Source organism: Plecotus auritus (genome assembly GCF_963455305.1).
Source record: "Plecotus auritus genome assembly, chromosome: X".
Lineage (NCBI taxonomy): Eukaryota > Metazoa > Chordata > Mammalia > Chiroptera > Vespertilionidae > Plecotus > Plecotus auritus.
Window position 1 is genome coordinate 76,391,933 of NC_137784.1, and position 25,173 is coordinate 76,417,105.

The 25,173-nt window shown below is 38.3% G+C and overlaps 1 protein-coding gene across 1 annotated transcript in view; it reads right to left on the reverse strand.

The window, feature by feature from the left end:
- Positions 1-25,173, reverse strand: part of PCDH19 (protocadherin 19) — a 162,152-nt gene that overhangs the window by 71,752 nt on the left and 65,227 nt on the right. The window contains exons 3-4 of the mRNA XM_080652159.1: positions 21,391-21,449; positions 1,761-1,933 (exon numbers count right to left, since the gene is read on the reverse strand). Of these exons, the coding sequence (XP_080508285.1) occupies positions 1,761-1,933; positions 21,391-21,449 (232 nt within the window). The remainder of the gene's footprint in view (positions 1-1,760; positions 1,934-21,390; positions 21,450-25,173) is intronic.

Consider the following 25,173-nt stretch of genomic DNA (forward strand, 5'->3'; position numbering starts at 1 on the left):
AAAGAAATAAAAACTTGCACACAAATGTAAAAAAAAGTATCTTGAGATATTGCTCCCCATTTGCTTAGAATAATCTCATTATTACATAATCTAATATATATATATACATTATATACTATATATCCCATTTATAAGGAACACTCCCTCAGAAGCAAACTAGCTGTAGTCAACTGATATTGTTTTCCTAGAGAAATGTGACAAAAATTAAAACAGATGTTCTAGCTAAGCATAAACTGAGAATCAATTATGAATATTTCCTTTCCTAAAGTCATTTAATATTAGAGAGCATCTAACTAAAACCCTTTCTGATATAAATGAAATAGCTTTTCTTTGAGACACAAGACTAGTAAATGATACATATCAGTCTGTGTCCTGTGACACATTGCTAATTTGCTGATAAAGTTTCTTTTTCAATTATATAAATGTTTATTTTTTTTAGCTTTAGTAAGGTTGCCCAGAAAGTATATTATCTCTGAGGATGTCACTACTCATTAATTAGGGAAGGCAGCAGTGCACAATCAGTAGTGACCTCTCTATATTATAGACCTTGACACTTGGATCTACTGGGGAGGAATGGATTAGAAAATTTAATAGAATATACAGTGAATAATTTTTTTCTATGGAAAACATTTTGTTTTGTGGATCATGCATTTTTTTCCTTTGGATTCATTTACAAGACCAAAACAAAAGCATTTAATGATGTTTACAGTGAAATGAAACAGCTGAAGACCAGCACATAATCACCATATTTTGTTTTCTCATCTTTAAGTCTTTTAGCAGTGGGGCTTCCAGCTGAGCTTGAGTCTAAGATGTAGCCAAGCATTCTGAAGCTTCACTGAGCCTAAACACCAAGCTGAATTCATAGTTCTTAACTGAAAAAGACAGGCTGTTCGCCTACCATGTTTGCATCAGTAAAATATTGAAAATGACATTTGTGCCCAAGTCCATCCGAACATTCTGCCTTAGCTGAACACTGCTAATATTTTTGTAGCCTGATTTATGCCTAACACAGTTTTAAATAGCTCTTCTTGCTAAAGCACGTGTGGCTGAGGTCACAAAAATAGAGTCTTCTTCATACATGAGTATGCTACCTGACATTTACTTTTAAGTACATGTACTTTGAAGTGTTTTTCATATCCACCAAATGTTAAACTGAGTCAGCAATGTTTTCTTACCCTGGAATTTCCTGTGACCAATGGCATGGATTTTTGTGGTAACCAAAGAGATCTGGCAAAGCAGTTCCATAAACATAATAGAATATCTGGTACTTCCCCTCCTTAGCAAAGAATATGCAATCTGTGGTCAGAGAACAGAGTCTCTCTCTGGGTAAAGTTAACCAGCCTGATATGGAAATAACATCCACCTCTTTGGTCTCATTAGTACTGTGTTCTATGCAACTTGAGTGTTCAATTTCATTCATATACTAAAGCAAAAAGGGACACTTATTCCTGGTAAGAAGGCATCTGATCATTTCCCATGTGCTCAGTACAGTTATTAATTGAAGAGAAATTGTATATAGAGAGAGTCAGCCTTTAAAATGCCTGAATATTATACAATCCCAGGAAATCCATCCAGGGAGGGTAAAGATGGGTCTGGAAATGTATCAGGACATCTCCAAACCCTGTAGAGGCTGCTGAAGGGCATGAACACCGTATGCACCTTGACAATACTCTCAGTATAATAAAGTTGTACAATGTGCCTACAAACATTCTGATTTCTTTAGCATCTATAGTTGCAACTTACATCCAAACAGCCCTTACCATGGTCAGGCATTTGAGATCCCATGGAGGTCACACTGGTATTCAGTACATCATTCACAGCAGTATCACAATACAGGCTTCGCTGAACATCATGCTCACTGTCAGTCTGGTCGCTCTCTTCATGTCCGCTATCCTTCAGGCTGTTGCCCTCTAAGTCCTTGAAGGTGGAGCTGCTGGATTAAAGAAAGAATGATAATTTACAACTGTGATAGACATTATTTTAAAAATCTTTCAGAGCCAAGATGATGTCAGTTCTGTGGTGAGGACAACAGTGACTGGATTGCTCAACAGGGTCGAAGGAAGAGAAATTTCAGGTTAAAGATAATGGAACTTAACATTGCAGGGAGGTTCCCACTCTTGGATGCTGATGCCGCTAATACTTTCATTCACTTATCTTCAGTGCATTACTATAGGCAAGTCAGAAGAAGCTGAAAATCTGAAACAACCACCTGAAAAGAATATAATCATTTCAGAAAGTTTTCTTTCTCTTATTATATAATCAAAGTAAAATAATAATAGTTAATGTTTACTGAGGAATTACCATGCATATGACAGTATTGTAAGTACTTGACATGAATTAACTTTTTAAATCATCACAACTCTATAAGAGAAAAGTATATAAATAGATATGTAAGAGAAAATATGTTAATAGATATTCCCATTTACAGATGAAAAAACAAAGGCACACGGAAGTTAAATAACTTGTGCAAGGTCACATAGCCTATAAAAATATAGATCTACAATGAAACCCAGGCAGTTTAGCTCCAGAACCTGGGCCCTTAACTACTATGTATACTGCTTCTCCAAAGATGTCTACTAATCAACTGTAAAAATGAAAGTGGCAGTAATTGAGGTAATACAATTAAAATAGAAAGGATTATCAGGATCAGAGATCTCAGGACAGTTTTAAATGAGAAATAAAGAGGGATAGATTCAAAGAACAAGAAAAAGAGGAGAGGCAGGAGCTGAGAAGAGGAAAGCCATGGTGCTTGGAAGGTAAGACAACAGGGTGAACCAGAAAGTGGGCTCCAACAAAACTTTGGGTGTTATGCTGAGAACATGGAAACTTTCAGTTCAAGAGTTTGTGGATAAATTTTTCTTGCACTTGTTCAATCAATCTGCCACACAATTCACTAAGCATACTATCTACAAAGCTCACACCATTTCTCATGAACTAGACAATAATACATAAGGTTTATTCATAGAGGTCCCACCTCCTATTTCTAATACTTTGTATGTTCTGACAGAATCTGCAGCTGTGCTGCACCAGGGGCCATAAATTATGCATCTAAAACACCTAATGAATGGTGAATCCATTCCCTAGTCAGTGAGGAAGCAGCAAAGGCATACTCAAGAAAATGTGTTGTTGTCTCAACAAAGGAAGGTGGCACGCTTGTGAATTAGGACAAGTCCCAACAGACCTACTGTACCTCTGAAAAGGAAGCCCTGTGGAGATGACACTGCAAACTTGCTTGATCTGCTCAACCTTGAACATCCATAAGCTTAGCTCTCTGAGGCTTTGATAAGAACATTCAGTACATATGATGAAGAGCTATGCCATGGATACAAGGGATACATCGTCATTTTCCACACTTGGTCTAAAGAAATCACAGCAGATTTTTAGCATATGACCAACCTAGATGTAAAATGCTTGCTGCCCTGAATATGAAAGAGAAAAGATCAAAAGGGAAGTAACTGGAAAGCCATAATTATAAGAAAAATGAAGAGCAAGAGAGAGTGAAGCATTGAACTGTTTGCTAATTATTGTCAGAAAGGATAACTGATCATCAACTGTATTAAAATTAAAGTCATTCAATAGGGCAGCTCACTCAGCTCCTCCAAATTATGTCATGCAGCTACTCAGCCCTGTGGACACAACAGAATGTAGCTCTACTCAAAAATCATTCTATGACTCTTTTATGGTCAAGAAGACTAATTGGAAACACATGGTTTAAAGTTGGCCACCATTTCTATCTTTATGGCACAGATTTTGGGGCCTCCTATAAATACTAATCTAACAGATGGAACAGATTCAAAGTTTGTTTTTTCAGGAAAAAAAAAATGGTCCTGCCCACATGCAATTCCACATATTAGAAGAAAGGAAATTACCTGTTTGGATAATATTATAAGCTTCTACATTTTTATAGCAAATATTAATTTTTCTATATGCATTGATGATATCTGAAGCATATGAAACTTCTTTAATCCACAGCCACAAAATTGTTACTTTAAGTCAGAGATTTCAAGCCAGAATTCACTGCATTTCTGCAGTTGCCAAAACTTGCTTAAGATACATGATTAAAAAAAAAAAAAAGATACATGCTAGTGAGAGATATAGTCTGAGGGCAATTAACCATCCTTTAGAGCAAAATTTCTCAATCTTGGCACTGTTGACATTTTAGACTGCCTAATTCCTTGTTGTGGAGGGCTGCTCTATGCATTGTAGGATGTTTAGCAGCATCACTGGCTTCTACCTACTAAATGCCAGTAGTGCCCCTCCCAGAAGCAACAACCAAAAATGTCTCCAGATAGTGTCAAATGATACCCCAAGTTGAGAACAACTGCTCTAGGTTCCTTAAACTCTGTTCCTGGGACATGTTAAATTTTCATACTGTAGTGAAAAGAACACTGAACTTGGAGTCATTAGAACTAGTGTTAATCCATAGTCTACAATTTCATCAATGGAGCCCTGGGCCAGATATCTAATGTATTTGAGCCTTGGTTTCCTTGTCTGTAAAATACATTTGCTAAAAACTCCTTCATGAGACCATCGTGAGTACTCAATGAGGAACTGTTCACGAAGTACCAGGTATACATAAATGGTCGATACATGCTTATTGTTTAATATAGTCATTAGTCGATATGGCAATGTTTTCATTTAGCTATAATTAAATATTATATCCATAGTCTTTTTATAGGATTGATGTAGAAAATGTGTGTTTAAAGAATGTTTCTACATCTTCCATAAACTATAGTCAGACCTTGTCCACTATGTTCATTTTCCCTAAAATTCAGGAATAGGAAAAAAAATTCTCCTGTCAAATGTGTATTCTTATGTTACTGAAAAATGAGACTATATGCCCAGGTACATTTACCATTTTGTCTTGCCGTTCCAAGAGCTGCAAGGTAAATATAATGTTTAATTGCAGTGAGTTGGGTGCCAGGGATGTAGCTTCTCCTAATTGGTTTTGGATCTGCCTTTTTAAATTTGATTGTTCTATTGTATATGCATCTGAATATTATAAACCATCTCAGGGCTTTTTACTTTTAGGTAGAAAGGACAGAAATAATAAAATAGTGAAGGATTGGCTACTAGGAATTAAGGGACTGGTAGTGTAAGCATGAAAAGTTATGTATTTTCAAAAGAAAAAGGAAAAGAGTATATACATCTCCCCCAAACCTTGGAATAGTTAACTCTTTTAAAGATCAGTTTGCCCATCTGACAAACTAAGTATCACTTACTCTGATACTGTAAGGACATTTAGTGGCTTAATGAATGAATTTGTGTAAGGCAGTTTCAGACCCAGTGAGCAAGATGCTACATATTTTAAAACAGCCTGGTAAATGGATACTCACCCAAAACAACAATTTATGCCAGGCATTTTAAAATGCTGATTGCACTTGCTTTATTACCTATGTACTTCTTGGGAGACAACTTGTAAACCAACTTTTGTGGGACAATAAATTAGGCATATCTGTTTGTACTGGCATTGGAAATGCAAATGTTTCTATTATTGCCCTGGTAGTCAACAGAGGGACAGATTTGTTTGAAAACACCTACAACAAGACTCTACATATAATAGTTACTCAGAAAATGTTTGCTGAATAAACATTATTCAAATCCTGACCTGCATTTTCCTTTTAAAATATTAAAAATATTTCCAAAAGACAGAATAATCTGAAAGGAAACAGGTCATATCTTCCTAATAGGTGACACCACATACCCGGGGAATGGAATCTGAAAGTAAAAATTAGAAGGGAATGAACGTAAAAAAGAGTACTGTAACTATATTTAAGAAATATTGGGAAGATCCCAAAGTGGTTCCTGGACCACCTGTATCACAATAATTTTGGGAATCTGTGAAAATTGGAGATCCTCTAGGGATGGAACTAGGGACATTGCATTTAACAAGCCTCCCAGGTGATTCTAATGCACATTAAAAGTCAGAAATTTCTGGCTTGAAGGAAAGTTTAGTGCTAGTTTGCAATGGAAAAATGCTGAGGTTTTCTTCATCTTATTTCATCCATTCATTCAATAAATGTGTATCAGCACTTTTTATAGACAAGGCACCATACTAGGTGCTAAAAATACTAGGACAATTTGTGTGGAAAATTAAAGCACTATGCATGGTTTAGACGCCAATGCTCATTTTCCTGTACACACTGCTTCAGTACCTTGTTCATTTTCTGTGTTACTTTCTTTGAGCCACAGCCTCATGCCCTGCTTGATATTGCTCTAAAAGCACTGCAAGCGTAGATATCAGACAGGAGCACAGAAACCAATCATGAAGAAAGAGTGGTGCAGCAAGGGCAAAGTACTACTGTTGGCTTTCCTTGTTCTGATAGCAAGGAAACAAACATAGCAGGAAGGGAGTCCATCCAGAAAAATATTCCAAATTGTCTTGTGTTGTTAACCTGGGACTCCAATATATGCCTTGGGTACACCTGCAGTTTGCAGGTAACATTCTGGAAGAAAATACAGAAATATAACACTAAATTCCTCACTGCATAGCATTATGGGGAATGTGCCATATATCTTCCTTTTCCCTTTCCCATCCACTCTTTACCCTTCTCAACCTTGATTTGTGCTAGAAGCACTCCTTGCCTTCTAGCTTTCTATTGGTTTACCTGAGATAGATGTGAGAGAGAAAAAGAAAACTCTGTGTAAGCAGTCTGATTAAGACACTTAACAAGAAGGGGCCAAGAAGCATCCTTGGATGAGTAGAAAGTGAGTAAAGGAAGAGAGAATCGATAGGAAGGGAAGTTCTCAAAGTTGGCCTGAAATTGGATTGGCATTCAAAGAAACAGGGACTAAACTGTAAAATTAAAACTGATGTCAGATTCACAATTTCTTGGCCAGGAGCTTTTTCCAGGCATTGTCCTCAATAAACTACATATGACAAAACCCCTTTCAAACATCACTGTGAGCTATTTGAACATGGTTTACAGGGTTTTATCACCTGCTGTTAGACACCACTCTCTTTTGACATTTCCACACATTTTACATTTAAAATGGTTAGTCTTCAGAAAACCATAGCACACAAGATTTCTGTATCTTTGCAGGTATTGCGCTTTGTCTAAACCCAATTGATCCCATAAATTACAAGGCCTTTGTAGTTTTCCAAAGCCCTCAAGATTCCAGAAACAGAACTTGGCAAAAATGCATGTGTCCCTGAGCTTTCAGATGTTTCCTCTTAATCAATGTGGTCCCTAGATAAAAAAAAAAAAAAAAAAACACACTATCTTTGATTGCAGATAACATCAGGAGACTTTTCAACTGATAGCCCATTAAGTCCAGGTTGTGCCTTTTGTGGATATGTGTGTGTAAACGAAAACATATAAAACCCTGGTCAGTGTGTGGTTCAGTTGGTTGGAGGGACAACACCAAAGGTAGCAAGACTGACCACCAGTCCGGGTGGCTGCAGGAGGCAACTAGTCCATGTTACTTTCTTTTTTTTTTTTTTTCTCATTTTCTTTTTTTTTAATTTTTTTTATTTTATTAAGGTATTATATGTGTACATGTCTTACCATTGCCCCCCCCACCCCACTCCCATACATGCCCTCACCCCCCAATGTTTTGCATCCATTGGTTACTCTTATATGCATGCATATAAGTCCTTTGGTTGATCTCTTATTTCCTCAACCTCTCCCTAACCTTCCCGCTGTAATTTGAAAGTCTGTTTGATGCTTTACTGCCTCTGTATCTATCTTTTTGTTCATCAGTTTATAATGTTTTTTTATTATCCACAAATGAGTGAGATCATGTGGTATTTTTCTTTCATTGACTGGCTTATTTCACTTAGCATAATGTTCTCTAATTCCATCCAGGTGCCTACAAATGGTAGTAATTCCTTCTTTTTATGGCAGCATAGTATTCCATTGTGTAGATGTACCATAGTTTTCTGATCCAGTCATCTGCTGATGGGCACCTAGGCTGTTTCCAATCTTAGCTATTGAAAATTGTGCTGCTATGAACATAGGGGTGCATATATCCTTTCTGATTGGTGTTTCTAGTTTCTTAGGATATACTCCTAGGAGTGGGATTACTGGGTCAAATGGGAGTTCCATTTTCAGTTTTTTGAGGAAACTCCATACTGTTCTCCACAGTGGCTGCACCAGTCTGCATTCCCACCAGCAGTGCACGAGGGTTCCTTTTTCTCCGCATCCTCGCCAACACTTGTCTTTGTTGATTTGTTGATGATAGCCATTCTGACAGGTGTGAGATGGTATCGCATTGTCGTTTTGATTTGCAGCTCTCGGATAATTAGTGACTTTGACCATGTTTTCATGTGTCTCTTGGCCTTCCTTCTGTCTTCTTTCGAAAAGATTCTATTTAGGTCTGTTGCCCATTTTTTATTGGATCATTTATCTTCCTTTTATTAAGTTGTATAAGCTGCCTATAGATGTTGGAGATTAAACATTTATTAGTGATAACATTTGCAAATATGTTCTCCCATACAGTGGGGTTTCTTGTTGTTTTGTTGATGGTTTCTTTTGCTGTGCAAAAGCTTTTTATTTTGATGTAGTCCCATTTGTTTATTTTCTCTTTGGCTTCCGTTGCCCTAGGGGCAGTATCAGTGAAAAAGTTCTTTTGGCATATGTCTGAGATTTTGCTGCCTGTGGATTCCTCTAGTATTTTTGTGGTTTCCCGTCTTATATTTAAGTCCTGTATCCATTTTGAGTTTATTTTTGTGTATGGTGTAAGTTGGTGATCTAGTTTCATTTTTTTGCATGTATCTGTCCAATTTTACAAACAACATTTGTTGAAGAGACTGTCTTGACTCCATTGTATGTTCATACCTCCTTTGTCAAATATTAATTGAGCATAGTGGTTTGGGTCAATATCTGTATTCTCTATTCTATTCCATTGATCTATATGTCTGTTCTTGTGCCAGTACCAGGCTGTTTTGAGGACAGTGGCTTTGTAATACAGCTTGAAATCTGGTATTGAGATCCCTCCTACTTTATTCTTCTTTCTCAGGATTGCTGTGGCTATTCGGGGTCTGTTTTTATTCCAGATGAATTTTTGGAGAGTTCTTTCTAGGTCTGTGAAATATGCTGTTGGTATTTTAATGGGGAGTGCATTGAATCTATAGATTGCTTTGGGTAGTATGGACATTTTGATGATGTTGATTCTACCAATCCATGAACATGGTATGTTCTTCCATCTGTTTACATCTTCCTCTATCTCTTTTTTCAGTGTCCTGTAGTTTTCCGCGTATAGGACTTTTACCTCCTTGGTTAGGTTTATTCCTAAGTATCTTAATTTTTTTGGTGCGATGGTAAATGGGATTGCTTTTTTAGTTTCCCTTTCTGTAAGTTCACTATTGGTATATAGAAATGCCATAGATTTCTTGGAGTTAATTTTGTATCCTGCTACATTGCCGAATTCATTTATTAAGTCTGTTAGTTTTTTGATGGAGTCTTTCGGGTTTTTTATGTAAAGTATCATGTCATCTGCAAATAAGGACAGCTTTACTTCTTCTTTTCCAATTTGGATGCCTTTTATTTCTTCTTCTTGTCTAATTGCAGTGGCTAATACTTACAGTACTATGTCAAACAGGAGTGGTGAGAGTGGGCATCCTTGTCTTGTTCCTGTTCTTAGGGGAAATGGTTTTAGTTTTTGCCCATTGAGTATGATGTTAGCTGTGGGTTTATCATATATAGCTTTTATTATGTTGAGGTATGATCCTTCTATTCCCACCTTGTAAAACAAAATGTTTAAATGCAAGTTTTCATCTTATCAATCTGCCTTGTATGTATATTGGATATCCAGGGCTAACGTAAGATGGTGAGGATCCCCAGGAGTCTTAGCTATCTGCCATGCCATGAAAAGCAGGCTCATGCTAAGTTGAACCTGATTTAGAATTCCCAGGTACCCAGAGTTAGCCCAAGGAACCCATGAAGATAAGGCAAGTCTCTGTTTTTAACACAAGTTTTTTTTAAGGAGTTTTGCTTTACATCCTCATAACTATTTTGTAACTACCAAATTGTACTTGTTAATCCCTTCACCTTTTTCACCCTGTCCAACTGGAAATATTGGAGGGAATGTTTTGTAAAGTATATGAATATCTAACCCCTGTGCTGTATACTTGAAACTAATACAAAATAATATTGAATGTAGATTGTAATTGAAAAATAAAATTTAATTAAAATAAATAAAATCCAGGGTTGGGAAAATGAGCTTTGAAATAATAGTTGTGAAGTAGAAAACAAAGCAGATTTCTGGGGAGAAAAATGGCGGCGGAATAGACAAACTTGTTCCGAGCCTTGTCCCGGAGCAGAAAGAAAGAACAGCTGAGGGTCGCACTAAGAGTGTTTGTTGGCAAGTTGGGGGACAGCTGAACTCCAGAAGAAGGTGGGAGACTACTAGACGGGGTTCCCCTGACCTGGAAGCCCCAACTGCGGCTGGGTCCCATCCCGGAGCTGCGGGCTTGGACACGGAGTCTTCGCCATCTGGAACCTGAAAGTGGAGCTTATGGGAAGCCTGAGAATCCACAACTGCGGCACCCACAGAACAGCTGCGAGCCCCAGAACACCGCTCCCCAATTGGCGCAAACACAAGGGTTCAGAGGAGCTCTACACTCCACCACGGAAAGGTCAGATTTCGCCTGGAATAAGGTGAGGTCTCTGGTCCCAGCGCGAGAGAGGAACACGCGTTTTGCGGGAGCTGGAGGACCAGGGAAGTCTGTGCCTAGAAAAATCCGTGGCTGTTGGGGCTGGCGTGATCTGTGAATGTGGAAGGGGGTCCTCAGAGCTGCTAACAGAAGGGCTCTCTAAAAAGCAACCCATTTTGATCTGACATGCAGGGACACCCTAAGAATTTCAGGGGTGTGCTAGACTTACGCTCAGCCACGGAGTGCGCACACTTGGGCTTTTTCCTCTTGAAATTCTTGCTTCTGATTACTAAGCCCAATTCATAGGATCACCCAGTTGGGGACACCCTGGGAGACTGCAGGGGAAAGTTGTTTTTCTGGAACCTGGGGATCTGAGCGGGGAGTGACCATCGGAGAGCCAGCTCTGAGGCAGCCCACTCCCACAAACCTGTAGTGAGTGCCACAGGGAAAGAAGGCTCTAACACTCCCTAGAGAGGCCATAGATAAACCCGGAAGTCAATCCAGAAACACTGCCACTCAGGGGCTGAATCACAAATTGACTCTTGTGTAATCAAAAATAACGGAATACGAATTAAGACACACCGCCTGCTTAAAATCAGAACTGACTTACATCACTGAAGAGCAGTGGAACGCAGGGAACTGCAATACTGTCCGGACTGAGAAACAGGCGTGCCAAACAGAACAACAGAGGAAGTGAATGACCTTCACTACTCCACATTTTATTTTTATTTTTTATTTTTTTATTTTCATTTTTGGCATCTTTTACTCAAGAAACTAATTTTTTTTCCTCACTTGATTTTACCTTTTTAATTATTACATTTTTATTTTCAATCTGTATTATTACTACTGCTATTTTATCTTTTTTTTTTTTAAGTGTCATTTCATTTTCTCTTCATTTTGTTTTGGGATTAATGTTCTACATTCTATTTTTATCTTTCCTTTAGCATCATTTTACTCTATCTCAAATCTACCTTTAGGCCATCACTCTCTTCCTCACTTTTCCCTTTTCAGTGTCCTGTTTATCTTACCCCTTTCCTGCTTTAGATTTTCCCTATTCTTTCTGTTTACCCCCTGTTAAAATTTCACCCTACTTATATATCTAATCTCCAATCCCCTGCTCCAAGTCCATACACACCTCTCTCTTCGCTGTCTTAACTATCCAAAAAATTGTTTTTCTCTCTGTCCTTTTGTTGTTGTTCACTTGAATGTACATTATATCGAATTTTTATGCTTTTTTGTGAGATTGTTTTGCTTATTCTTCTTTTGTTTATTTTTTTGTTTGTTTCGTGCTTCTGTTTTCCCTTGCCTCACACAATATTAGTTGTTGTTGTAGTTTGTATTAATCCCCAGGTACTTGTTGCTGGCATTTGCTGGGATAAGTGATTGTTCTATTGGAGTTTTATCCCCTATATATATAGCCTGTTTCCCTTTCTCTCTTAGTGTCTTTCTTGTCTCTCTTACTTTATTTTCTTCTTTTTTTTCCCTTTTCCCAATTTCATTTTGACACCCCCTTTTTTCTTCTTCTTCTTTCTTTCTTTTTCCTCTTCTTCTTTCTCTACTATCCCCTGATTTGCCTTTCTCTGGTGGTCACCTTTATTGGAGGTTATTAATATCGTGAATACATTTCTGTTCAGTGCCTTGTGTGTTGTACCTGGTAGTGCTGTATTTTGTGCCTTTAAATCGACGCAGGAGAGAGAACTACATAACCAGACACCCAGAGAAGAGAGACCATGGGGAGACAAAGACACAGCCCGCATATGAAAGAAAAGCAGGCATCACCAGAAAAGGAAGTAAACGAAATGGAAGCAAGCAACCTTCCAGAAAAGAATTTAGAGAAATGGTCATAAGGTGGCTGAAAAGAATGGAAGACAAATTCGACAATATGAGCAAGAACCAAGAGGAAATGAAGAAGAACCAAGAAGAAATGAAAAATGACATCGCTGCTGTAAAGAACTCAATAGAAAGCATCAAGAGTAGACTAGAAGAAGCAGAGGACCGCATCAGTGAGCTAGAAGACAAGATGGGAAAAAATACCCAAGTAGAGCAACTTCTAGAAAAAAAAATTAAAAGGCAGGAGGAGAGCCTAAGGGAACTTTGGGACAACACGAAACAAAACAACATCCGCATAATAGGGGTTCCAGAAGGAAAGGAAGCTGAGCAAGGAATAGAAAACCTCTTTGAAGAAATAATGACAGAAAATTTCCCTGATATAGGGAAGAAAAATCCCACACAAATCCAACAAGCTCACAGAGTCCCAAGCAAAATGAACCCCAAAAGACCGACACCAAGGCACATTATAATTAAATTGGCAAACACCAACGACAAAGTAAGAATCTTAAAAGCGGCCAGAGAGGGACAGAAAGTTACATACAAAGGAACCCCCATCAGACTAGCAACTGATTTCTCAACAGAAACTCATCAGGCCAGAAGGGAATGGAATGAAATATACAAAGTCATGCAAAAGAAGGGTCTGAATCCAAGAATACTGTACCCAGCAAGGCTATCAATCAAAATTGAAGGTGAAATCAGGAGCTTCACAGACAAAAAAGGACTAAGGGAATTTATTACCACCAAACCAGCAATGCAAGAAATGCTAAAGTGTCTGCTGTAAAAAAAAAGAAATAGGAAGCAAAGAAGGAACACTGAGTTAAAGAATAGGAATGGCGACAAATAAGTACCTATCAATAATAACTTTAAATGTAAACGGATTAAATGCCCCAATCAAAAGACATAGGGTAATGGATTGGATAAGAAAACATGACCCATATATCTGCTGTCTACAAGAAACCCACCTCAGAAAAAAAGAGGCACACAGACTGAGTGTGAAGGGATGGAAAAAGGTTTTCCAGGCAAATGGAACTGAAAAAAAAGCTGGGGTAGCAATACTTATATCTGACAAATTAGATCTCAAAGTGAAGGACATAACAAGAGATAAGGAAGGCCACTTCATAATACTAAAGGGAGCAATCCAACAAGAAGAAATAACTCTGGTAAACATATATGCACCCAATACAGGAGCACCCAAATACATAAAAAAACTCCTGGAGGATATCAAGGGAGAGATTGACAGCAATACAATCATAGTAGGAGACTTTAATACCCCACTATCACCATTGGACAAATCCTCTAAACAAAACATCAGCAAAGAAACATCAATCCTAAATGACTCACTAGACCAGATGGAATTAATTGACATCTTCAGAACATTTCACCCCAAAGCCACAGAATATACATTCTTCTCAAGTGCACATGGGTCATTTTCAAAGATAGACCATATGTTGGGACATAGGCAAAGTCTCTTCAAATTCAAGAAGATAGAAATCATATCAAGCATCTTCTCAGACCACAGTGGCATAAAACTGGAAATCAACTACAATAAAAACAACCCAAAGAAATCAAACACATGGAGGCTAAACAGCATGCTATTAAACCATGACTGGGTTACCAGAGAGATCAAAGAAGAAATAAAAAACATCATGGCAACAAATGACAATGTAAACACTACAATCCAAAATCTATGGGACACAGCGAAAGCAGTCTTGAGAAGGAAGTTCATAGCTCTACAAGCCTACTGCAAATAACAAGAAACAATGGTAATAAAGTACCTAACCCAACAACTCAAAGAGTTAGAAAAAGAGCAACAAGAAAAGCCCAGTGTAAGCAGAAGGAAGGAAATAATAAAGACCAGAGCACAGATAAACGACATAGAGACCAAAGAAACAATACAAAAGATCAACAAAACCAAGAGCTGGTTCTTTGAAAGGATAAAAAGATTGATGAACCTCTAGCCAGGCTCACCAAGAAGCAAAGAGAGAGGACCCAAATAAACAAAATCAGAAATGAAAGAGGTGAAATAACAACAGATCCCGCCGAAATACAAAGGATTGTTAAAAAATACTACGAACAACTCTATTCCAACAAACTGGACAACCTGGAGGAAATGGACATATTCCTAGGAAAATATAACCTTCCAAAACTCAATCAGGAAGAATCTAAGCAGCTCAATATGCCAGTAACTATGGAAGAAATTGAAGCAGTCATCAAAGAGCTTCCGGCAATCAAAAGCCCGGGGCCAGACGGCTTCACAGGAGAGTTTTACCAAACATTCAAGGAAGAACTAAAACCTATCCTCCTCAGACTATTCCAAAAAATTCAAGAGGAAGGAACACTTCCAAGCTCCTTCTATGAAGCCAGCATCACCCTAATACCAAAACCAGATAACGACAACACAATGAAAGAGAATTACAGGCCAATATCCCTCATGAATGTAGATGCCAAAATCCTCAACAAAATTCTAGCAAATCGGATCCAGCAGTACATCAGAAAGATCATACACCCTGACCAAGTAGGGTTTATCCCAGGAATGCAAGGATGGTACAATATCCGAAAATCAATAAATGTGATACATCACATAAACAAAATGAAAGATAAAAATCACATAGTCATATCAATTGATGCAGAAAAAGCATTTGACAAAATCCAACACCCTTTCTTGATAAAAACTCTCAACAAGGTGGGAATAGAAGGATCATACCTCAACATAATAAAAGCTATATATGATAAACCCACAGCTAACATCATACTCAATGGGCAAAAACTAAAACCATTTCCCCTAAGAACAGGAACAAAACAAGGATGCCCACTCTCACCACTCCTGTTTGACATAGTACTGGAAGTATTAGCCATTGCAATTAGACAAGAAGAAGAAATAAAAGGCATCCAAATTGGAAAAGAAGAAGTAAAGTTGTCCTTATTTGCAGATGACATGATATTGTACATAAAAAACCCGAAAGACTCCATCAAAAAACTAACAGACTTAATAAATGAATTCGGCAATGTAGCAGGATACAAAATTAATGCCAAGAAATCTATGTCATTTCTATACACCAACAGTGAACTTACAGAAAGAGAGACTAAAAAAGCAATTCCATTTTCCATCGCACCAAAAAAATTAAGATACTTAAGAATAAACCTAACCAAGGAGGTAAAAGACCTATAAGCAGAAAACTACAGGACACTGAAAAAAGAGATAGAGGAAGATGTAAACAGATGGAAGAACATACCATGTTCATGGATTGGTAGAATCAACATTATCAAAATGTCCATACTACCCAAAGCAATCTATAGATTCAATGCACTCCCCATTAAAATACCAACAGCATATTTCACAGACCTAGAAAGAACTCTCCAAAAATTCATCTGGAATAAAAAAAGACCCCGAATAGCCACAGCAATCCTGAGAAAGAAGAATAAAGTAGGAGGGATCTCAATACCAGATTTCAAGCTGTATTACAAAGCCACTGTCCTCAAAACAGCCTGGTACTGGCACAAGAACAGACATATAGATCAATGGAATAGAATAGAGAATACAGATATTGACCCAAACCAATATGCGCAATTAATATTTTACAAAGGAGGCATGAGCATGCAATGGAGTCAAGACAGTCTCTTCAATAAATGGTGTTGGGAAAATTGGACAGATACATGCAAAAAAATGAAACTAGATCACCAACTTACACCATACACAAAAATAAACTCAAAATGGATACAGAACTTAAATATAAGACGGGAAACCACAAAAATACTAGAGGAATCCACAGGCAGCAAAATCTCAGACATATGCCAAAAGAACTTTTTCTGTGATACTGCCCCTAGGGCAATGGAAGCCAAAGAGAAAATAAACAAATGGGACTACATCAAAATAAAAAGCTTTTGCACAGCAAAAGAAACCATCAACAAAACAACAAGAAACCCCACTGTATGGGAGAACATATTTGCAAATGGTATCACTGATAAAGGTTTAATTTCCAACATCTACAGGCAGCTTATACAACTTAATAAAAGGAAGATAAAGGATCCAATAAAAAAATGGGCAACGGACCTAAATAGAATCTTTTCGAAAGAAGACAGAAGGAAGGCCAAGAGATACATGAAAACATGCTCAAAGTCACTAATTATCCGTGAGATGCAAATCATAATGACAATGCGATACCATCTCACACCTGTCAGAATGGCTATCATCAACAAATCAACAAACGACAAGTGTTGGCGAGGATGCGGAGAAAAAGGAACCCTCGTGCACTGCTGGTGGGAATGCAGACTGGTGCAGCCACTGTGGAGAACAGTATGGAGTTTCCTCAAAAAACTGAAAATGGAACTCCCATTTGACCCAGTAATCCCACTCCTAGGAATATATCCTAAGAAACCAGAAACACCAATCAGAAAGGATGTATGCACCCCTATGTTCATAGCAGCACAATTTACAATAGCTAAGATTTGGAAACAGCCTAGGTGCCCGTCAGCAGATGACTGGATCAGAAAACTATGGTACATCTATACAATGGAATACTATGCTGCCATAAAAAAGAAGGAATTACTGCCATTTGTAGACACCTGGATGGAATTAGAGAACATTATGCTAAGTGAAATAAGCCAGTCAATGAAAGAAAATTACCACATGATCTCACTCATTTAGGGATAATGAAAAACATTATAAACTGATGAACAAAAAGATAGTTACAGAGGCAGTAAAGCATCAAACAGACTGTCTAATTACAGCGGTAAGGTTAGGGAGAGGTGGGGAAAATAAGAGATCAACTGAAGGACTTGTATGCATGCATATAATAGTAACCAACCGATGCAAAACATTGGGGGGTGAGGGCATGTATGGGGTAGGGTGGGGGGGGCAATGGTAAGATATGTACACATATAATACCTTAATAAAAATTTGAAAAAAATAGCAGATTTCTGCTGCAAAAACTCTAATCAGTGCACAAAAGAGGCTATTTTTCCTCTAAAACAAATTAGTCAGATAATTTTTAATCCCTCATGTTTTGTTTTTTATTCTGTGGGCCAAGAATGAACTCCTCACAACCCCCTTTTTAAAAAAAAAAAAATGTCCAAGCTATGCTATGAGAGTAATCTTGCAATATTTGTTTTCAGATATTTAATGATTATCACTTAAGGTCACAAGTGATTCCAAACCAATACAGATAAACCTAGCATATTTTCAGGGTTTACTGCAGCATTGTGAAATAAACTAGATATGAATTAAAATTGCTTGTACAATAAGCTAGTCTATTCTGCATATCCTACTCTTCTGGTGATGTACATTCATGGGTTTAGAAACAGCAAAATAATAGAATTTTCATATGTGGAATCTAATGAACAAAATAAACTGATGAACAAAATAGATCCAGAGACATAGAAGCATGAAACAGACTGTCAAACCTCAGAGGAAAGCGGGGAGAGAGTGGAGGGTGGGAAGTGATCAACCCAAGATCCTGTGTGCATATATGCATAACCCATGGACACAGACAATAGGTGGTAGAGGCCTAAGGTGGAGGGCAGGGGTGAGCTAGATGGGGTCAATGTGGGGGGGAAGGGGGACATATGTAATACTTCCAACAATAAAGATTTTTAAATTAATATTAGATTTTTCAGGTTTTCTTTATTGCAGCTCTAACATACCTTGCTTGTGCCTCTATTTAATTTCCAGTATTTTAACAAATACATTTACAGTTCAATTTTAGCTGCAAAATAACCACTCAGCCATCCAAGAGGATATCTGCATTGTCTGTACTGGTTTTTCTACACAAGTTCTTGCTTTGCTTAGTTCTCCTTCCTTGTAGGTTTTCCTGAACCCCTTGTCTTGCCTCCACTGGGAACCAGATGGAATCTTCCTTGGCAGTAATCATCTCTGCATTCACTTATGTTGAGTGATGACCAACAATCACACAAATCTACACTTTGTTTCATTTTAAACACTTCCAAATTTCTAGGAAGTATTGAATCAGGCAAATTTCTTTTCTTTCCCTCTCTCATATACAAAGTTTTTTTTAAATAAGGAATAGTTTATCTGTCATTAAAATATATTCAGGAGAAACCAAGATGGCGGCATAGGTAAGCACCTAAACTGCTGCCTCGCACAACAATTTCAAAACTACAACTAAAAGACAGAACGTACACCATCCAGAACCACAGGAAAGCTGGCTGAGTGAAAATTCTACAACTAGAAGGAAAGAGAAAAGCTACAGAGAATTGGAGGTACAGCAAAGGGTCTTTGTGCGCGCAGAAAGAAGGGCGGCTGAGAGCCTGGCTGACTTTCTCTGGCAGAAGGGGGAAGGAAGCCCCCGACCGCACTGAACCCCAGTTCTGACTGCACTGAACCCCAGTCCCAGGTGAAACCCCATGGACCCAGGCTCATACAGGGAAAGTCTGGACTGTCAGGTAGAGAGAAAGGCAACCAGAGACTCGGAGACCCGGGGGAGACCCGAGGGAGCCCCGGCAGGCAGGGATCCGGAGGCGCACGCGCCAGTGTGCACAAAAGCTGCGGAGGTTGCCACAGGCTTTCCCTAGCAGAAGGGAGTCCAAAGCTCCTGACGGCACTGAACCCCAATTCTGACTGCACTGAACCCCAGTTCCTGGGGACCCACGCTCTTACGGGGGTAATCTGGACTCTCGGGAGGAGACTCGGGAGCCGGGGAAGGCAGAGGTCTGCAGGTGCGCGCATGCAAGGGCAAGGCTGACTGGAAGCCAAGACTGTCTGCTCTGCCCTGAGACTCCACTCCATCCAAGCTGAGCACAGAGGCTTTTGCAATTTGGCAAGTCTAATCCTATAAGTCTGTCTCCAACACCAAACTTCTCCCAGTGTAGACACAGCTGATCCTTACAGCCAATTGGCCTGGAGGTCAATTCCTCCCAGTGATACCAACAACAATCAAGACTTAACTACGACAAGGCTGTACACACAGTCCACAAAGGGGTGCACCAAGAGTGTCCACCTCAGGTTAACTAGGGAGGCCGACCCACTGGGCCATATAGGAAACCTAGCACACAAAGCTACCCTACCAACTCAGGGAAGCAGTGAAAATGCGGCGTCAAAGAAACAGATCACAAATGAAAGAAATGGAAAAAAACAAACGACTGGATATATAATTCAAAACCACGGTTATAAGGCTTTTCAAGAATATCCTAGAAAAGGCTGATAAATATAACGAGACCCTCAAAGATATGAAAAAGGACCAACTAGAAATTAAACATACACTGACTGAAATAAAAAATATTATACAGAGACCCAACAACATACTAAAGGAACACAAGAATCAAGTCAAAGAATTGAAATACAAAGAAGCAAAAAACACTCAACCGAAAAAGCAAAAAGAAAAAAAAAATCCAAAAAGTTGAAGATAGTGTAAGAAGACTCTGGGACAATTTCAAGCGTACCAACATCAGAATTATGGGGGTGCCAGAAGAAGAGAGAGAGCAAGATACTGAAAACCTATTTGAAGAAATAATGACCGAAAACTTCCCCCACCTGGTGAAAGAAATAGACTTACAAGTCCAGGAAGAGCACAGAACCCCAAACAAAAGGAATCCAAAGAGGACCACACCAAGACACATCATAATTAAAATGCCAAGAGCAAAAGCCAAAGAGAGAATATTAAAAGCAGCAAGAGAAAAACAGTTAATTACCTACAAGGGAGCACCCATATGATTGTCAGCTGATTTCTCAACAGAAACTATGCAGGCCAGATGGGAGTGGCAAGAAATTTTCAAAGTGATGAATAGCAAGAACCTACAACCAAGATCACTCTACCCAGCAAAGCTATCATTCAGAATTGAAGGGCAGATAAAGAGCTTCACAGATAAGAAAAAGCTAAAGGAGTTCATCACCACCAAACCAGTATTATATGAAATGCTGAAAGGTATTCTTAAGGAAGAGGAAGAAGAAAAAAGTAAAGATAAAAATTATGAACAACAAATACATATGTATCAACAAGTGAACCTAAAAATCAAGTGAATTAAAAACCTGAGGAACAGAATAATCTGGTGAATATAATAGAATCAGGGGCATAGAAAGGGAGTGGACTGATAATTCTAAGGGGGGAAAGGAGTATGGGGGTGTTCAGGAAGAGACTGGACAAAAATCATACACCCATGGATGAGGACAGTGGGGGGGAGGTAAGGGCAGAAGGTGGGGTGGGAACCGGGTAGAGGGGAGCTATGGGGGGAAAAAGGAGAAACAATTGTAATAATCTGAATAAAGATTTATTTAAAAAAAAATAAAAAGATAAAAACTATATAAAAAAATATATTCAGAATACTGTGATTTCAATATTGTCAAAATAACAACAATCTTGAAATTTACTTAAGTTCCACATAAGAAAATGTTTAAGATCTCTCTATTTAAAGTGAAAAGCAACAAGAATTTTGATAACATGAATTTGAATGTATCTGTTCTCTAATATTAGATTTCTAAATCATCATATAATATAATGCCAACTTTATTTTTCAATTTGTTTTTTTGCATAGATTTAGATGTAAAGAAATATGGTAAAATTCCAAATGTTATTATTTTGGGGTAGTAGAATTATCAGTGATTTTTATTTAGCTTTTTATGCTTTTCTGAATTTTCCAAATATTCTACAATAAGCAAATACGTATTCATTTTATTTTTTAACTTATTTTTTTAAATTTTTTTATTTTTTTTTTATTTAGAGAGAGAGAGGAAGGGAGGAGATAGAGGGAGAAACATCTATGTGAGAGCAAAACATTGATCAGCTACCTCCTGCACGCCCCCTGCTGGGGATCAAGCCAGCCTCCCAGGCATGTGCCCTGACCAGGACTTAACCTTTCCCTGCACAAGAATGCCCAACCAACTGAGCCACGCAGTCAAAGGCTAGGCATTCATTTTAAAATCTGAAAAGGGCATCCTTAAAAAAAATTAACCTGTTTTGCTTTTTATATTACATCAAGATTAGTTGTAAAAATAGGCAAGCAAACCAACATACCTTTTGATTAAATGGGCTCGGCTGTTCACATAGTTGGAGTCAAAAGAATAGTTTTCAGTCTGCAATGGGAAAAAAATTAAAAATGTTACATAGATGATTCATAAAAAGAGCCAAACTGTCCTACATAGCAGAGGGGGGTCATTTTTCTACTGGGTAATAAGCAATGAATGAATCAGAAACCAAGGGCATAGTGGGGCAACAGCCTGAGTAATGCCTACCGCCTCCTTGGGGCCCTGGGGTTTCTGTGGACGCAGCCCTCACCTGCAGACCAAGATGAACTTGACACAAACATCCCCTAGAATGAGGCTGGCTACTGACCATGCAACCACTTAGGGGAAGATACAGCATGATCCACAATCTTTACAGAAACTAATTGCTTCCCATTCCCTAGTGGACACAATTGTGTGCCCATCAAATTGACTGGAAGTTCAAATGTATTTTTATTAATAGTAGATAATTAACATATTAAAATATTTATTCCATAGATATGGATATGCAGGCAAGGTAATCACCCACTGTGGATTTACTAGTAAACTCTGCACTTCCCTTTGTTTTAAGATATTTAACTCAGTACTGGTTATGCAGGGAGGCCTTCATTTTATTACAGATATAAAAGCATTATGCCAAAAATTGGGTGAAGGGCAGTCCACAGGAGGTAGCAAAGCCTTTCATGTGAAACATGAAGTTTGCAAACAAACCCCTGTCTCAGCTCCTATCATTAAAACACCACTGTCTAATCTGGTTACAGTGGACTGCCTAAGCACCTGCTTTACAAAAGCAAATGCAGAATACCTGCCAGATGAAAAAGATGGGAAAACAGCTTATGAGCACCAGAGGTTGGGGAGATTAAAGAGGAGCAGCCTTAGAAAGTGGTAATACATGGAAATATCGACAGTGATGTTACTAGTCTTAGTTAAGCTGACCTTACCCCCAACACTAAAGTACTACTCTCATTGAACCATTGTATGAATTGAAAAATGCTCAAACACATTTCCTCCAACCCCCTGCCATTCTAACAGAAGTCCTCATTATTCTCACCATTCCTTAGGGCTTTCTGAAATCACTTCAATTGAAAGTGCCTGGAAAAGGAAACACAATAGCTGTCTAGCTAGCAAAAAGGCAGATTCCTTTCACATGACTCCCTGCCAGACATTAACTGCTAAGCTCTTGTGCAATTTTTGATTTCAAGGAGCTCATAGTTTGGGAGAGGAGTAAACAGGACAGGTGATAGCATATCCAACTACCACATGAGAACCAAACTACCAACAGTCAGGGTGGGGCCCTTAAATATCTAGAGTAGGTGAGTATCTAGATGGGATTGGTGACTAGGTGGGAGAAAGGAGGAGACAGTATGAGAAGGAAACCCTGCCATTGTCTTGCATTCACTCAGGCATGTCCATGACTGCCACTTGCCCCTCATTTGATGATGGTCTGTCTAATATCCACTCTCATTGTTTTAGCTAGAGGGTAAAATCCACATTAATGTTAACCACAAGTATCTTAGTGTGTTGGAAGGAATGAATTGGAAGAGTAAAAATCAAAAGGGTCAGTTCATTTCTAATTTGTTCATAAGAAAATGGATGCTGAAATTGTTGCAAACATAATTACAGGAGGAGGAGGCAAACTTGAAGCTGCACTGGGAATACAATGCTGGAAGTATTGCTGAAAGAGGTTACCTATCAGTCAGTCAACCAACGAGCATTTCTTGAATTAATTTCTTATACCAACATTATAAGTCAAAAATGGTATTGGGTAAAAGCACTCTTCCATGATATTCAGTAAAATATATAATTTAACAAATGGAAGTCACCCAACACCCTAAAAAAGCACACTATCAAAATACCAACAGCATATTTCATAGACCTAGAATGAACTCTCCAAAATTCATCTGGAATAAAAAAAAGACCCCCAATAGCTGCAGCAATCCTGAGAAAGAAGAACAAGGTGGTGGGATCTCAATATCAGATTTCAAGCTGTATTACAAAGCCACTATTCTCAAAACTGCCTGGTACTGGCACAAGAACAGACATATAGATCAATGAAATAGAATAGAGAATCCAGATATCGACCCAAACCACTATGCTCAATTAATATTTGACAAAGGACGCAAGAGCATACAATGGAGTCAAGACAGTCTCTTCAATACATGGTGTTGGGAAAATTGGACAGATACATGCAAAAAAAGTGAAACTAGACCACCAACTTACACAATACACAAAAATAAACCCAAAATGGATAAAGGGCTTAAACATAAGACCAGAAACCATAAAAATACTGGAGGAATCCACAAGCAGCAAAATCTCAGACATATGCCAAAGCAATTTCTTCACTGATACAGCTCCTAGGGCAATGGAAACTATGGAGAAAATAAACAAATGGGACTACATCAAAATAAAAAGCTTTTTCACAGCAAAAGAAACCTTCAACAAAACAACAAGAAAGCCCACTGCATGGGAGAACATATTTGCCAATGTTATCACTGATAAGGGTTTAATATCCAACATTTACAGGGAACTCATACAACTTAACAAAAGGAAGATAAACAACCCAATCAAAAAATGGGCAATGGGGTGGGGGTGGGGGGCAATGGTAAGATATGTACACATATAATACCTTAATAAAAATTTGAAAAAAAAAATGGGCAATGGACCTAAATAGATACTTTTTGAAAGAAGACCGAAGGAAGGCCAAGAGACATATGAAAACATGCTCAAAGTCACTAATCATCTGAGAGATGCAAGTCAAAATGACAATGAGGTACCACCTCACACCTGTTAGAATGGCTATCATCAACAAACGACAAGTGCTGGTGAGGATGAGGAGAAAAAGGAACCCCCATGCACTGCTGGTGGGAATGCAGACTGGTGCAGCCACTGTGGAAAACAGTATGGAGTTTCCTCAAAAAACTAAAAATGGAACTCCCATTTGACCCAGCTATCCCACTGGAAACAGCCTAAGTGCCCATCAGCAGATGAGTGGATTAAAAAACTGTGGTACATCTACACAATGGAATACTATGCTGAGATAAAAAAGAAGGAATTCTTACCATTTGCGACAGCATGGGTGGAAATGGAGAGCATTATGCTAAGCAAAATAAGCCAGTCAGGGAAAGATAAATATCACATGATCTCACTCATTTATGGAATATAATGAACAACATAAACTGATGAACAAAAACAGACCCAAAGACAGAGAAACATCGATCAGACCATCAAACCTCAGAGGAAAAGTACAGGAGGGTGAGGGTAAGGGGGAGAGATCAACCAAAAGACGTGTATGCATGATTATAAGCCTAACCAATGGACACCGACAACAGGGGGGTAAAGGGGAGATAAGGACACTTATGTAATATCTTAATCAATAAAGAAAAAAAGAATTAATCGGGAAAAATAAAAATAAAAAAGCACACTATCCAATTAAAACAGGGAATTAATTACACACTCAAGAGTTCAATTATTTAGTTTCACTGTGCAACCTTGGGAATATTAATTTTGGTGTGCCTCACTTTTCTCATCTATAAAATAGGGATAGTAGAACGTAAGTCTGAAGGGAAAATGCAACTGTATTTATCATGACTCATGGTGGGAATCATGAGTCATGATATCCTTTGCTTCCTACAGATCCAAAAACCCAAGTAGGATCAGAAATCTGACTTCACTCAGGCAATAAAAGAGTAGCATGCACAGGTTCCATCTGTCTCCAAACTTACTAAATCATTTCCTTAAGAAAGTTAATAGACACACTGATGCAAAAAAAAAGGAAATCAAGAAGATAATGGCTTTT